At 41.5% G+C, this 16,321-nt stretch overlaps 2 protein-coding genes across 6 annotated transcripts in view; one reads left to right on the top strand and one right to left on the bottom strand.

Moving 5' to 3' along the window:
- LOC115174499 (zinc finger protein 410) overlaps positions 1–7,125 on the top strand; it is a 21,017-nt gene extending 13,892 nt beyond the window's left edge. For both annotated transcript variants that reach the window (XM_029733097.1, XM_029733098.1), the window contains exons 7-12: positions 1,644–1,806; positions 1,894–2,075; positions 4,539–4,628; positions 5,934–6,053; positions 6,281–6,400; positions 6,570–7,125. In XM_029733097.1, the coding sequence (XP_029588957.1) occupies positions 1,644–1,806; positions 1,894–2,075; positions 4,539–4,628; positions 5,934–6,053; positions 6,281–6,400; positions 6,570–6,670 (776 nt within the window). In that variant the 3' untranslated portion in view covers positions 6,671–7,125. The remainder of the gene's footprint in view (positions 1–1,643; positions 1,807–1,893; positions 2,076–4,538; positions 4,629–5,933; positions 6,054–6,280; positions 6,401–6,569) is intronic.
- On the bottom strand, positions 6,890–16,321 carry LOC115174500 (ectonucleoside triphosphate diphosphohydrolase 5). Of its 4 annotated transcripts, none has more exons than XM_029733099.1 (15): positions 15,853–16,321; positions 15,582–15,655; positions 13,901–14,149; positions 13,530–13,609; positions 13,248–13,391; positions 13,034–13,109; positions 12,559–12,594; positions 11,780–11,868; positions 11,586–11,665; positions 11,403–11,464; positions 11,156–11,257; positions 10,717–10,860; positions 8,285–8,341; positions 7,932–8,047; positions 6,890–7,774 (listed from the first exon to the last, which is right to left on the bottom strand). In XM_029733099.1, the coding sequence occupies exons 3-15, from the start codon at positions 14,145–14,147 to the stop codon at positions 7,688–7,690; spliced, it is 1,320 nt and encodes a 439-aa protein (XP_029588959.1). In that variant the 5' UTR covers positions 14,148–14,149; positions 15,582–15,655; positions 15,853–16,321; the 3' UTR covers positions 6,890–7,687. The 4 variants fall into 4 exon arrangements, with proteins under 4 accessions (XP_029588959.1, XP_029588961.1, XP_029588962.1 ...); XM_029733101.1 differs by having other exon boundaries at positions 15,967–16,321; XM_029733102.1 differs by having other exon boundaries at positions 16,020–16,321.

Below are 16,321 nucleotides of genomic sequence, written 5' to 3'. Positions count from 1 at the left end.
GTTTATGTAAACTTCCGACTTCAACTATATATTTTGATTTGTGTAACGCTTTGTTTTAGTTACTACATGATTCCATATGTTATTTCATATTTTTGACGTGTTCACTATAATTCTACAATGTAGAAAATTGGTACAAAATAAAGAATTCTCACCGGACTAGGATTACTAGAGAAAGTTGGTTATGTAATTATTACCCCAGAATGTTCGTTTTTCCGGAGGATGACTCAGACGGGATTATCTTTTTTCCAAACTGCCCCCTGTTATTCTTTTTTTTCCAATAAATTGACAGTTGTGATTAAGCCTGGAGGTTTTAACTTGGCGTGATGATAGATCAACACCTCCAGGCGGTAATAGGGCCACACTGATAACTCCAACTTGGTTCACAAGTTTCTAAACCATACCAAACCAGCTTTGATATAGTGTCTCCATAATATTTGAATTGACAGAATGTGATCAAAATCATTAGGATATTTTAGCGATCTGCAGTAAACGTCCTAAATGCCCCCCGGCCTTCAGATGTGAGCTAAACAGTGCACTTGAGATGCGTTTTAAGGCTATGGATGTGAAAGTGAACTACAAACGTTTAGGTCAGTTACATTAAATATCCGCAATATTTGTTACTAATGCATTTGGCAATATTCAAAGCACAAAACATATGAACAACAGCATTCACTGTAAACATTGATACATGGAGGCTCTTCATATATAGGCTATGCGCAGCACTTTGTTCAATTTATTGAATCACTTATTGTTTTCTTCTCAAACCTTGTGCAACCCCTGTCGAACAGACATTTCTCTCAAAACACAGAGATGTCGATTCGCATCGTATTATCGCCAAAAAACAGGTTATTCTGGCTGGAATTGTTACTCTCTTGCCATGTACAAATTATTGACATGGCAGATTTGTACAGGACTAAAATGACAGATGTGGTGTTTTGTGCTTGTACACGTAATTACATTCCCCTCCCCAGTAAAACGAATCCAGTCCGAATAGGGCTTAAAGGAAAGGGCCGTTTCTGCTGCTGCTGCCTCCGCCGCATTGTTCTCAATCCCAATATGCTGGTTAATTTTGCTATTATGCACATAGCAACACGGGGAAAGGCGCCAATTCTACAGTGCACTGAAGATTGTTTCAGAACCGCGGACAGCGACCATATCCAACGAGGGAGAAAGCGCAGTTGTTATAAAATGATATTACAGTGCACCATTATTTTTTCATAATATAACCAACCATATACAATTTCAGTATCACATTTTAGAGTGATGGACTGTGCCATCTCTGTGGCTTCCGCAATTGATTAGTCCACGAGACAGGCGTGAATCAGATAGTTGTCTTGTGCACCATGAAAAAAATTAAATTGTGACTGCTCGACTTAAGAAACCTCGGTAGACCAACAGCCTGTTAACCAAACAATCGACCTGTCGACTATATGGGGTCAGCCCAAGTTTACTGTCACCAACTGGCCACTGAAGAGCAAGTGTTATAGCTGATACTGATACTTTAGCTGATACTGGGTATTTGGTATGTATTAGGATCCCCATTTAGCCGCTGCAAAAGCAGCAGCTACTCTTCCTATACACTATAATGCACAGGAAGACATCAGTATATGGTATCACATCCCATTTCTGCTTTTGTTGTCTAGGTGACCACCTGCCCAGCTTCCTATCGGAGGGGGCGAAGAGAGAACAGCCGGCGAGGCCCAATCGTACGCTATCGTCTAAACAGATCCTCCGCTGCTCCTTTGAGGGCTGCTACAGAACCTTCACCTGGCCTGCTCACCTCAAATACCACCTCAAAACACACAGGTATACACACACGCACACATCATATTCTCCATATTCTCAAATATCACCTCAAATGTTCATATATGTGTGTGTGCGTGTGTGTGTCAGGAACGACCGCACGTTCCGGTGTGGGGCAGAGGGCTGTGGGAAGAGTTTCTACGTGCTGCAGCGTCTGCAGGTCCACATGAGAACTCACAATGGCGACAAGCCCTTCATCTGCAAGGAGAAAAACTGTGGCAAGAAGTTCACCACCGCAGGAAACCTAAAGAACCACAAACGCACACACACAGGTGGGGACAGTCAGAAACACACACACACACGCACACAGAGGTACACAGCGCTAGAGCTCAAGTGCACATACGCAGGAAGGACATCTCTTTTAGTCTGCTCTGTATCCAGTAGTAGGGCATTGAAGTAAACTAAATGTGTATTATGTGTTTTCAGTGCTGTTTTCAGTGCTGTGGGAGGATATGTGATAAGTTTGTTTGTGTGGGAGAGAGTGGTATAATGCTTGGTCTGAGAAAAAAAGTGTAATCATTGTATTTGTATTTATTAGGGATCCCCATTAGCTGCTGCCAAAGCAGCAGCTACTCTTCCTGGGGTCCAGCAAAATTAAGGCAGTTTATACGATTTTAAAAACATTACAATACATTCACAGATTTCACAACACACTGTGTGCCCTCAGGCCCCTACTCCACCACTACCACATATGTACAGTACTAAATTCGTGTGTGTGTGTGTGTGTGTGTGTGTGTGTGTGTGTGTGTGTGTGTGTATGCATGTGTCTGTGCCTATGTTTGTGTTGCTTCACAGTCCCCGCTGTTCCATAAGGTGTTTTTTCTGTTTTTTAAATCTAATTTTACTGCTTGCGTCAGTTACTTGATGTGGAATAGAGTTCCATGTAGTCATGGCTCTATGTAGTACTGTGCGCCTCCCATAGTCTGTTCTGGACTTGGGGACTGTTTTTTTCCAGAAGTTTACTAAGGGTTGGTAACAGGCTGATTGGTCGGCTATTTGAGCCAGTAAAGGGGGCTTTACTATTATTGGGTAGTAGAAGGACTTTCGCTTCCCTCCAGGCCTGAGGGCATACACTGTCTAGTAGGCTTAATTTGAAGATGTGGCAATATCGTCTGCTATTATCCTCAGTAATTTTCCATCCAGATTGTCAGACCCCGGTGGCTTGTCAATATTGATAGAATTTTTTTTTCACCTCTTCCACACTGACTTTACGGAATTCAAAAGTACAATTCTTGTTTTTCATAATTTGGTCTGATATACTTGGGATGTGTAGTGTCAGCATTTGTTGCTGGCATGTCATCCCTAAGTTTTCTAATCTTGCCAATGAAAAAATCATTAAAGTAGTTGGAAATACCAGTGGGTTTTGTGATGAATGAGCCAGCTGATTCAATAAATGATGGTGCTGAGTTGGCTTTTTTTCCCCAAAAAATTAATCTATGGTTCCCCAAAGCTTTTTATTATCCTTCTTTATATAATTGATTTTTGTTTCATAGTATATTTTATTTGTAATTTTGTTTAGTTACATGATTTCTTAATTTGCAGTACGTTTGCCAATCAGTTGTGCAGCCAGACCTATTTGACATTCCTTTTGCCTCATCCCTCAACCATACAATTTTTCAATTCCTCATCAATCCAAGGTGATTTAACAGTTTTTACAGTCATTTTCTTAATGGGTGCATGCATATTAGTGATTGGAATAAGTAATTTCATGTGTCAAGTGCAGCTTCTGGTTGCTCCTCATTACACACCACAGACCAGCAAATATTCTTTACATCATCAACATATGAATCACTACAAAAGTTATTGTATGACCTCTTATACACTATATTAGGCCCAGCCTTTGGAACTTTGGTTTTCCTGGATATGGCTATTATATTGTGATCACTACATCCTATGGATTTGGATACTGCTTTAAAGCAAATATCTGCAGCATTAGTAAAGATGTGATCAATACATCTTGATTATTTAATTCCTGTGCTGTTTGTTACTACCCGGGTAGGTTGACTGACAACCTGAAACAGGTTGCAGGAACTGGTTACAGTTTGAAGGTTTTTCTTGAGTGGGCAGCTTGATGATAGCTAGTCAATATTTAAATCACCCAGAAAATATACTTCTCTGTTTATCACATACATTATCAAGCATTTCACACACATTACCCAGATACTGACTGTTAGCACTTGGTGGTCTATAGCAGCTTCCCACCAGAATGGGCTTTAGGTGAGGCAGATGAACCTGTAACCATATTACTTCAACATTATTTAACATTAGATCGTCTCTAAGCTTTACAGGAATGTGGTTCCTGTACTGCAAAACCACCTCTTTTCGGTAGATGTTATAACCATGTATTGCTACCACTGAATCATCAAAGGTATTATCTAAGTGAGTTTCAGAGATAGTCAGAATATGAATGTCATCTGTTACAAGCAAGTTATTGACTTCATGGACCTTGCTTCTTAGGCTGCATGTGTTAATATGCGCTATTTTTTAGCACTTCTGAGTTGCTTGATTGTCTTTAATGCTTTACTGGGAAGTTTATCAGAAGTAGACTTACTCATGTTATTTACATTGGACCTGATAGTGCAGGGTGAGCTGCACAAAGTGGTCTTCCTACTAGGGCACACTGCCTCAGTGCTAACAGTGTATGTTGTCTACAGGTGAGAAGCCTTAAAACTGTGTGTGTGTGTGGGGGGGGAAACATTTGATCATTAATTGGTGTGTGTGTGTGTTGTCTGCAGGGGAGAAGCCCTTCTTGTGTGAAGCAGATGGTTGTGGTCGGTCCTTCGCTGAGTACTCCAGTCTACGCAAACATATGCTCGTACACTCAGGTGAGAACAACACGCCAGTTTCAGCTTTTCATTCTATATATAGTAAGATTCAAAAGGCACTCGCACATCTGAGCAGTCTTGTTGCAGGTGCATGGCAACAAAGCAATTAAAACAGGATGAAAGAAACCGCACACTGCTCTTGATAGTATCACTGGTATTTAATAAGCTTACGTATCGGCCCAACGGCCTTCGTCAGAGCTTTTGTGAATTTTCGAAAACAGCACCTCTATGTAGACCTACCAAATGGTAGTTATAAATGCAGAGGATGCGCACAGTGCAACAATATGATGAAGTGTGAATATTTCTGCCACCCCCACACAGGTAAACGGTTTCAAATAAATGATATCATTACGTGTACCACCACCCATGCTATTTACATTATTAAATGTCCATGTGGGCTCTGCTATGTCGGTAAAACCTCCCGCTCTCTCAAACAGAGAATTAGTGAACACAAAAGTTCAATCAGGAGAAACGACAGGGATTATCCAGTCGCAGTACATTTTAATGACCTAAAGCATGACATTTCTACCTTTAGATTTTGTGGCATAGAGAAAGTCAAGATATCAGACAGGGGAGGTGATATTAATAATACTTTGAGCAAAAGAGAATGTTTTTGGATTTTCACCCTCCAGACATTATTCCCTAAAGGACTTAATGATGAAATGCCTATGTATGTTATGTTGTGAATTTAAAATATGTTCCTATTTAAGATTACTTTGTTTTTTTCGTATGATGTACCCAATGATTAATGAAAACTTGCTATGTCCTCGTTGTGATTTTATGGACGTGTTTGGTGCGTCTTGTCTATACACTTGTAATATTTGTGAAATGCATATTGTTATGTTTGGTAACACTTTTTTATTTTTTCTTAGCCTCCAACTCCTTTCCATATGTGGAACGGATGTGGGTGGGGCTAGGTCTACATAGAGGTGCTGTTTTCGAAAATTCACAAAAGCTCTGACGAAGGCCGTTGGGCCGATACGTAAGCTTATTAAATACCAGTGATACTATCAAGAGCAGTGTGCGGTTTCTTTCATCCTGTTTCCATTCTATATATAGTGAAATTACAAGAGTTAGCTTCGTTTATCTATGTCAACTGAATATGTGGAAATCGAGTTCCTACTGTCTACGAACTTTAGCTTCAGTGTGTGTCACTGGTTGTCTCTCATGACACCCTATTCCCTATATAGTGCACTCCTTTTGACCAGAGCCTTATGGCCTTATGTGCAAAGGTAGTGCACTGAATAGAGTTCCATTTAAGATGCAACCACTGACTGATGTGTTACTGTGTCTATCGTGTTCCAGGAGAAAAACCCCACCAGTGTGGGATCTGTGGGAAGACGTTCTCTCAGAGCGGTAGCAGGAACGTTCACATGAGGAAGAGACATGGAGAGGAGGCTCTGGGGAACGAGGGCAGAGAAACGGGTAACACACACACGAACTAGGACAGTGGTCGCCAAGCCTGGTTACGAGCGTTCTTTCTTCCAGTTCCAACCCAGCACAAACGCACCTAATTCAGCTGCAGCCTTGGAGTGTGTGTGTGTGTGTGCGCGCGTGTGTGGAACCAGCCCGTTGTTTTCCATCTGGAATGTTCGATATGACACACAAACATACCTGTAATGTACAGTATGTCCCCTGTGTATTATTGACAGGTGAGGCTTTGACACACAGCAGTTTATTGGAGGCTGACGGGTCGCCCGGCGACACCATGGTCACCATGACTACAGGGGTTGATCCAATTAACGTCCACCATGCCATGCTGCGAGCCCAAGGTAAACGCACTCACACACCTTGTCATACAACCCGTCACAAATGCAAAACCCTAATACTCTTTAACAGTTAGCGACGCTGTTATATTCTTGTCCAAGACCAGGGGAACAGCCTATGACTACGTTAGTTATTTAATGCCTTCCCTCCTCTTCCTTTCCGCCTTCTTTCTAGGCTCGGCAGACTCGGTGGTTGTTCTCTCTCAACCCCATGACCTGGTCACCATGACAACGGCAAGCCACACATACCCAGAGGATGTGGTGGCCCTGTTGTAGTCGAGTCTGTTGGGCAAATCTCAGGCATTTGAGGCAAAGCTCTCTGTACATAGATGCATCCTTCACTTTTAGCCCTGTAGATATCTGTAATTAGCTACTAAGGGTTTTATTTTGAGAAAGACAGTATGAAATGTTCTAGAACTGTACAAACAGACTTTTTCTGTAGTTTATAAATACAAAGAATTATCAGGTGACTTTCCAAAGAAATAAGACAGATAAACAAATCATGAGTTTTATTAAAAGAAAGTACATGTATAGCTACCTGGATTTGTCATTGTGAATCGTACTAAATCAATTGTGTAAGCTCACCTGAGAGCAGATAAGGTTAACATGCAGTGATATTCCTTTTGTAAAACAATATTAAGGCTGGTGCTTTTAGCTTAATTCACATAAATGAATCAAGTCAATAGCTGACAAGACTATTTGAAAATGACATTAAATATGCTCCACAGCAATGTGCTCCGTCCATCATTAATAGAAAGGAAACTTTGAAATCAGTTCCAAACTCACAAGCTGCTATTGGAACTAAGGCACAGTAAGATTTGATGTACAGAGGGCTGCATGTAGAACAATTGAACACACTATTTTTGCAAAGCACACTCATACCAGTTTATTTTTGAATGAAAATAAATAAAGATCACACCCAAGTGATATTAAACAGATTGTCAAAATATCCATCTTTTATACAGTAACACAACTCAGTGGCGTTTCAGTCATCGACAGCCCCCAGTGCTTTAATAGATGTAAATAGCAGCTAGTAGCAGCTAGTCACATGAAAACAACAGACCTACTGAACTATAGTACCAACCATTTAGGTGTTGGGTAACAAAATAGTAATATTATCTCAGAAATGTCAAATCTTGATAGTCAGATGCAAGGCATATTTTTAAGACATTACAAGGCAGGAACAAAGGCTGTTAAGTTCAAACAACAAGATTTCCTTAGTCCATTTATTTTTGAGCACCATCTAATCCAGTGGTTTTCCCCTCCTGCCCACCCAGATCTGTGGCTCCTTGTCTATCTGTAGATCTTTAGGTTCTGGAAGTGGTTGAACGTGGCACCTAAAGCCCAGCTCGTCTCCACGTTGTTGACTTTCTTAGTCAGCTAGGGAAGAGAGACATCACACAAATCACTCAACATGCCTTTTTGTATTTATTTAAATAAAATAAAAAATTTAACTGATCCTGTCTTTAAAAAGTGTTGTTTTGCTTTACTGACTTGTCAAAAAGGACTATTGTGCATTACGGCTTAACGGTCTCACCTGCAGTACAGTGTTCTCCTTGAAGCCAAAGCCGTCTTTGAGCAGACAGGTGATGTAGGTCATGTCCATACACAGGAAGGGGCTGATCAGATGGTACTTAGACATCTTGTTACACACTGGAATAAGAAACACATCAGTTTCCAGATCAGTGCAGTAAAGGAAAGAGGAGAGGAAGACACTTTCAACCAATGAGACTTCTCCAGGACACAGCGCAGAAAGTCTGATGTGGGTATAATACATTGCCATGCACAGCATGTCTGAAGTGCACTGGGCAGAGAAGCAAGTCTCCCACTAAATAGTAATGATAAATCCATTGCTATGCATATCATGATTCAGGCTTATCTGGTTCTCACCTTCTTTAGCTCTCTTCTTGAAGTCCCTGACCTCCAGCATTCCTCCTTGGGTCCTGTCTGAAAGAGAGGAGCGATGGGTGTCGTTAACCTTTCCATCAGAAAGAAACACTTATCACACTATCATTCATAATGACAGCTGAGCTACACAGTACATCTCCATCATACTAACAATTGGGCCTGCAACCTTTCTCATCTCACTCACTGATGAGTCGAGAACCAAGGACACCACTGTAATAACTCCACATCTATAACGCACCACTGAGTCCAGTGTTTCCCCTACAGTTGAAGTTGGAAGTTTACATACACCTTAGCCAAATACATTTAAACTCAGTTTTTCACAATTCCTGACATTTAATCCTAGTAAACATTCCCTGCCTTAGATCAGTTAGGATCACCACTTTATTTTAAGAATGAAATGGCAGAATAATAGTAGAGAGTATGATTTATTTCAGCTTATATTTCTTTCATCACATTCCCAGTGGGTCAGAAGTTTACATACACTCAATTAGTATTTGGTAGCATTGCCTTTAAATTGGGTCAAATGTTTTGGGTAGCCTTCCACAAGCTTCCCACAATAAGTTGGGTGAATTTTGGCCCATTCCTCCTGACAGAGCGGGTGGAACTGCGTCAAGTTTGTAGGCCTCCTTGCTCACACGCTTTTTCAGCTCTGCCCACAAATTTTCTATAGGATTGAGGTCAGGGCTTTGTGATGGCCACTCCAATACCTTGACTTTGGTGTCCTTAAGCCATTTTGCCACAACTTTTAAAGTATGCTTGGGGTCATTGTCCATTTGGAAGACCCATTTGCGACCCAGCTTTAACTTCTTGACTGATGTCTTGAGATGTTGCTTCAATATATCCACATAATTTTCCATCCTCATGATGCCATCTATTTTGTGAAGCGCACCAGTCCCTCCTGCAGCAAAGCACCCCCACAACATGACGCTGCCACCCCCGTGCTTCACGGTTGGGATGGTGTTCTTCGTCTTGCAAGCCTCCCCCTTTTTACTCCAAAAGATAATGGTCATTTTGGCCAAACAGTTATATTTCTCCTTCATCAGACCAGAGGACATTTCTCCAAAAAGTACAATCTTTGTCCCCATGTGCAGTTGCAAACTGTAGTCTGGCTTTTTTTATGACGGTTTTGGAGCAGTGGCTTCTTCCTTGCTGAGCGGCCTTTCAGGTTATGTTGATAGGACTAATTTTACTGTGGATATAGATACTTTTGTGCTTGTTTCCTCCAGCATCTTCACAAGGTCCTTTGCTGCTGTTCTGGGATTGATTTCCACTTTTCGCACCAAAGTACGTTCATCTCTAGGAGACAGAATGCGTCTCCTTCCTGAGTGGTATGACGGCTGCGTGGTCCCATGGTGTTTATACTTGCGTACTATTGTTTGTACAGATGAACGTGGTACCTTCAGGCATTTGGAAATTGCTCCCAAGGATGAACCAGACTTGTGGAGGTCTTGGCTGATTTCTTTTGATTTTCCCATGATGTCAAGCAAAGAGACACTGAGTTTGAAGGTAGGAAATACATCCACAGGTACACCTCCAATTGACTCAAATGATGTCAATTAGTCTATCAGAAGCTTTTAAAGCCATGACATCATTTTCTGGAATTTTCCAAGCTGTTTAAAGGCACAGTCAACTTAGTGTTTTGTAAACTTCTGACCCACTGAAATTGTGATACAGTGAATTATAAGTGAAATAATCTGTCTGTAAACAGTTGTTGGCTACATTACTTGTGTCATGCACAAAGTAGATGTCCTAACTGACTTGCCAAAACTATAGTTTGTTAACAAGAAATTTGTGGAGTGGTTGAAAAACGAGTTTTAATGACTGCAACCTAAGTGTATGTAAACTTCTGACTTCAACTGTAAATGCATTTAGCAGCAGCACGCTGTTGCAAAATGGTTGCCACCAATGCAAAAAATATATATTTGGGGATGGTAAAATATTTTAAGTGTAAACTTAAACTACTAAAACCAGATATAAAGTATGTAGAAAATATAATGCCGCAATATATTTTTAAATATGATCACTTTTCAAACTGAAATTTGTCTCTCAGCCTCATGACAAAACCTGTAGAATTGCAGGAAACGAGCTTTTAAAACTGTAAAATGTACTCTGCCCAATGGCAAAATGTGTAGAATTCCAGGAAATTTGCCCTAAAACCATGCATTGGCCCCGCCCACTACCATGTACCCCCAACCCGCTAACTTTTCCACCTCTGCTGAAAGAAATCCTAGGGGAAAGACTGGAGTCAATCACCTCAGCAATGAGTAATTTTTCCCTGTCGAGAGGGAGGACGTGAATAAATCTAATTCTAGCAGTGAGTAATTATACTAACTGTGTGTGTGTCCTCTCACTGAAAAGTCCACTGCTCGCTTGAAGTATTGTGTGTAAGTCATAGTGTCTGTGTTTCCTCTCACCAATAAGGCCTGCATCCACGGCTCGGTCAAAGTAATAGGAGAAAGCGTAGAACACACTGGTGTCTTTCAACTCATAGGGCTGGTGAACTATTCCCTTTACCACCTTCAGCACTTCCTGGTAACACAGCTTGTATCCCACATAACCTGGGACAGAAACAGGATACTATTATGACCTCAAGTTTCCAATCAATCAATGAAATGCATGTGTATAGCACTTTTCACACACATTTGTGACAAACTGCTCAACAGCAACCGAGACCTAATACCCCGATGAGCAAACTCAGGTAAACCCTACCACCCTGCATAGAGGACACGTTGAGAGGTACCTCAGCATGCTATGTTTTGTGTTACCAATCCAAAGAACTGTTCCAAGGTTGATCTACTATGGCACATATTTCACTGTACTTCTAGCAGATATAGTGAGTTGGCTGACTCTCACCATCAGGTATCCCACTGACTATGTAGGTGAGTCCTCCAAAGCTCCACTCCTCTCTGAACTTCTTAGGCAGGCAGGAGCTTTTGAACACTCTCCACTCTAACCCTGGAGTGTAAAGTAACAAAATAATGTATGGGGGGGTCTATGAATAACATGGCAAAGTAAACATTTGATACATGTTCTGAAACCGATATTGTCTAAATGGAGATAACATGCTGATGATGATATGTAAAATATGTAATCCCTGTACCTTCTGCCCCCAGTGCTCCTAGGGCTGCCAGTCTAGCTGCCATCAGTCCATTACCGAGGTAGCTGTCAATTAAATCAATCAATCTTACTTGGGTAGCAGTTTTACAAATACCTACCTTACGGATTTGTTACGAAGAAATATTACTGTTTATACTTGCTGTATCAGTGGATAGTGATTGTATACCTGTGAGTGTAGAGTTCGTATGTCGAGTTTAACATGTCAATTCTGGCAATGTAGTCATCAGGAGAACTTCCAATGGTTTTCTGCACAGGAAAAATAAATCAATAAATGTTATTACCATTCCAATAAAAACTGTATCAACACAATACAGAAACACAATATTGAAAATGAATCAACTTGTACAAATGGACACTAACCTTGGATTTAGGAAGAAAAGTGATTTGAGTCGATCCTCCCCCCAGATCCAGAATTCCCACTGTCTTCCTGGTCTCAGCATACAGGTGACCTAAAATAACATGCTTCACATTTCAACCAACTTTATTGACAAGTTCCCTCTGAAGACGGTGGGAGTCAGCTGTCTGATTTATGTGTATATACAAGTAACTGCCAAAATAAATGAAACACCAACATAAAGCATCTTAATAGTGCATTGGGCCCCCACGAGCCAGAACAGCTTCAATGCACCTTGTCATAGAGTTCCAGACACTTGTAGAATCTATTGGAGGGATGCGACACCATTCTTCCACAAGAAATTCCATTATTTAGTGTTTTGTTGGTGATGGAAAACGTCTCAGGCGCCGCTCCAGAATCTCCCATAAGTGTTCAATTGGGTTGAGAACTTGTGGCTGATAATGCCATGGCATATTGTTTACTCGTGCCCTGTGGATGGGGGCATTGTCATCCTATGGTGGCATAACCATGGTAGCAAAAATAATGGCCTGCCCAGAATTGTTATACATTACCCTAAGCATGATGGGATGATAATTGCTTAACTCAGGAACCACACCTGTGTGGAAGCACCTGTTTTCAATATACGTACTTTGTATCCCTCTTTTACTGTGTTTCCATTATTTTGGCAGTTACCTGTTTATAGCTGACCCTACAACCTGATAATAGAATAGCCTAAACAAAATTGTTTGAAAAGTGACAATAATGCATTACAATATGTACTATGACAAAAAGTTACAAGCCTCACCTGTCAAAAAGTTCACAGTAACCCACGCCAAGATTCCTACAAGAACAAAAAAGTATAATTCAAGTGAGGTAAAGACTGATCTGACAGTGCAGTTTAGTGCAGTTAACTCATCACTTGTCTGACATGCATAAGCATTAGTTTGACATTAGTTTGTGTAAGTGGGCTATCATTTGAGACAAAATGCTGACAAATCAATTACACCACACAAGGTTCGGTAAACCACTAAATCCATTCACCACATAATTACACCTTTTTGAGGTATAACCAAGGCAGACTCTAACAACAACAGCAACAACTCTCTTTTTCTACAGCGTCATCATAACAGATCGGGGTAAGAAAGTATACAGCAAGCTGTCGAAGGAGAACAGTGACTGATGCCACCAAGAGGCGAGCACTGCTGAAGCCTGCCTCCGAGTGCTGATGAATAGGTCTGACTGGAGGTTTGACTACGGGTTATGGGTAGACGAGACTTTACCTTCATTTGTACCATTCATTATGCTGACGCTATCGTCTGGCACGAAGAAGGGAGATTCATCAAAAACATCCTGCACCTGTGGGGTGGAGTGGGAAGACGGAGAGATGACTGCAGAAAGTGTGAATGTAGTGTCAACACCTATGGCAGTGCCATACCTGATTTAATAGTGCTCCAGCCCTATCAGAGCTAGGAGTGCCCTAGGTCCCACCCATACCTGTTCCAGCAGAGCCTGGGCTTTCTCTGAGGGCAGCAGCCTGAGTCCTGCTGTGGCTTTCAAGACCAGCGGGGTTCTCTTCCATTCCAGCCGGGGGACGGTTTTCTTAGCCACTTTCAGAAGCTGCCTCACTGTATACCCACCCTGGGGAGAGAATGTGGTGTTGGAGATGATGATTATGATGTGCATTTTAGGGACTCAAGTCATTTCAAGTGTTTTTGAAATATTTGAATATTTGAATACCACTTGCTGCATCGGCAATTACAACCACTGCTGTCTCACCATTTCAGGCGTGTCTGCATATGCTGACAGACCAGGCTTGATGGAATGGAACATCTCATTATCCAACACTGGTAACTCCTCTGTCAGACAAAAGATACACATGAACGATCCGTCAACAGAAAAAAAACGTACAATTGAGATGACAAAATCCACTTGGAGCAATAAGCATTTAATTTACAATTTGCAAACATGAACGATGTTTTATGAAGATGTGCATTTAGTGTTATGTTTATTGATGAGCATTTAATAATATACCAATTCAATTTTGCTTGAAGTAAATGGGAAATTTAATACCACAACATTGCGCAGAGTAACACATTAGGGAGCATCTTAACACCTCCTCTCTCCAGTAGAGTTTTAGCATAACTCACCAGGGTCTTTCTGTATGAAGGTATAGACGTGGATGCGTGTGCCAGTGCTGCCAGCGTCAAACATTACCCCATAGAAGATCCGGCTGGAGTTGGCCGGTCGGCTGAGGCTGGGGAGGAGGTTACCCAGGCTGGCGGAGAAGTCCAGGACAGAAGCCTTGGGCTGGGCATGGGTCAGCCCTGTCAGAACCCACACAACCAGAACCAGTGACAGGACCACCGCAGGTAGCAGAGAAGCCTGGGGAGACATCTCTGGGGAAGGAGTAGGAGATGAGTGTCCCTCTGATGGGTACAAGGCCAGGAGGATTAGGCTAAAACTGAGGGACTGAAGGGTATCTTGGTCAACTCAACTAATAGGAGTGGACCACTGAGGCAGTCATGCAGAGGAAAGTTTAGTTTAGCCAACAGCACGCTAGATAATTGACACTGCTCTTGAGTCCTGACCTAACTGGATAGAAGACACAAGGTCCCAACTAGAAGCAACAACCAACAGAAGAGCCCCAAAGCAATAGCATACAGTTATATGCACTTTGACCACACCCTAACTAGCCATTCACCAATCAGAAGGGAGCCTTCTGTAGGATGACGTTGACACTTCCACCAAGCAGGATTGTTAGACAAATGTACAGTACTCCCCTTACAACTGTTTCGCCCGAGTGGCGCAGCGGTCTAAGGCACTGCATCTCAGTGCTAGAGGCGTCACTACAGACCCTGGTTTGATTCCATGCTGTATCACAACCCGCCGTGATTGGGAGTCCCATAGGGCGGTGCACAATTTGCCCTGCGTCGTCCGGGTTAGGGTTTGGCCGGGGTAGGCCGCCATCGTAAATAAAAATGTGTTCTTAACTGACTTGCCTAGTTAAATAATGGTTAAATAAATACTAATAAAATAAAAAGAACCAACTATCATATGTGTGACAAATACTATAGACTATTGGGAGAAATTCAGATGCAGTCCACCTTGTTTGAACGTCTTGAAAACCATCTGGCCACGTATACTCAAAAAACGGTCCCGGTACAGCCAGAAGAGGACTGGTAGGCCCTCTGAGCCTGGTTCCTCTGTAGGTTTCTTCCTAGATTCCTGCTTTCTAGGGATTTTTTTCTTGACACTTTGCTTCGGTCTCTGCATTGCTTCCTCTTTGGGGTTTTAGGCTGGGTATCTGTAAAGCACTTTTTGACAACTGCTGATGTAAAAAGGGCTTTATAAAATACATTTGATTGATTGACCTTGTTTAAATGTTTACAGGAGTACTTGTTATTGGTTTTTAAATAGTGAATAAACATGTTATAACCTCATGTTATATAGGTTAACCCCATGGAAAACCTACAGTATTGCAAGTGAAACCACAACGCTGCAGCTGTCAAGAATATAAACAGTTCTGTATTGATCCTGTTAAAAAACAAGGCTGTTAAAAGGCTACTCTGTTCAAATTCCCAGTGCAGTGCTGTCAAATTCCCAAGACTATGATAGCTAGCTGCTAGCCATCGTTCACCAGAGGGCTTCCTCTTTGGTTCTCAGTTGATGCATTGAAGACTGCATGGGATTGTGTACAATAGTCCCGAAGCTTTGTCTACACTTTAATAATGCTTGTTTCCAATGCGATTTTGGAAACCTTTGGAAGTTTACTTTACTATAATCCAGAAAGATTTTTCATTAAACAAATTGTTGAATTACTACACACACCTGTATAGCGTTAGGGTTCCCACGTGTCCATGTTACAGCGCTTGTTTACCGGAAGACAGAGCTTCTCCAAACACCTGTGTGTAATGAAAGGACGCCAGAAGTGTTGTAACTGAACTAAAACAGAGTACACTAGTGTATATTTTGCATTTGTGAAATTATTTTTGATGTGTTATGAAAGTAGATCTTATGTTTCTAGAACCATATCGGAATTGAGAATCGATTCATGTTTAGAGGGAGTACTTGGCTGTTTTGACTGCCAGAGCCAGTTTACCTCTGAAAATGTCATGGTCCTGACCTGTCGACTCGCCTACATTTCTTTAATTAACATTATTGTGCTAGCTAGCTAACTTACACTGCATGCAAATAAAGAAACGATAGCTGCTACCTGTATAGTGGCATGTTGTGTAAATAAATGCTGGGAATAAAATAGGCACAAACGTTTAAATTTAGCTCATTTCTGACAGCAGTTGACCCATGCCGTTGCACAATTTACCAATTGACAGCTAACGTGCTAGCTAACTGGCTAACCAGTGACTTCTCCCGAAGAAACCACTAAATGTATTGCAAATAAAACAAATGATATACAATTCTTCTCGGGCAATACAGGTAGTCACAGCCATAAAACTACATATCTAGCTAGCTAATGATTTTACCACTCATGTCAACATCCACCTGCTATCAAACTAGCTAGCTTGTTTGACAGCTAAACTGGAGGGCATACCTACGTCATCTATTGACGC

Source organism: Salmo trutta, chromosome 35, assembly GCF_901001165.1.
Source record: "Salmo trutta chromosome 35, fSalTru1.1, whole genome shotgun sequence".
Taxonomy (NCBI): domain Eukaryota; kingdom Metazoa; phylum Chordata; class Actinopteri; order Salmoniformes; family Salmonidae; genus Salmo; species Salmo trutta.
The sequence above is the reverse complement of the archived record's forward strand: the minus strand, read 5'-3'. Positions and strand labels throughout refer to the sequence as shown.

Coding starts and splice junctions, on each gene's coding strand:
- LOC115174500 (XM_029733100.1), bottom strand. CDS start 14,147: ATGTCTCCCCAGGCTTCTCTGCTACCTGCGGTGGTCCTGTCACTGGTT. Junction 13,392..13,529: donor ATGCAGACACGCCTGAAATG/GTGAGACAGCAG, acceptor TTCTCTCCCCAG/GGTGGGTATACAGTGAGGCA. Junction 8,048..8,284: donor CAAGAAGAGAGCTAAAGAAG/GTGAGAACCAGA, acceptor TTCTTATTCCAG/TGTGTAACAAGATGTCTAAG.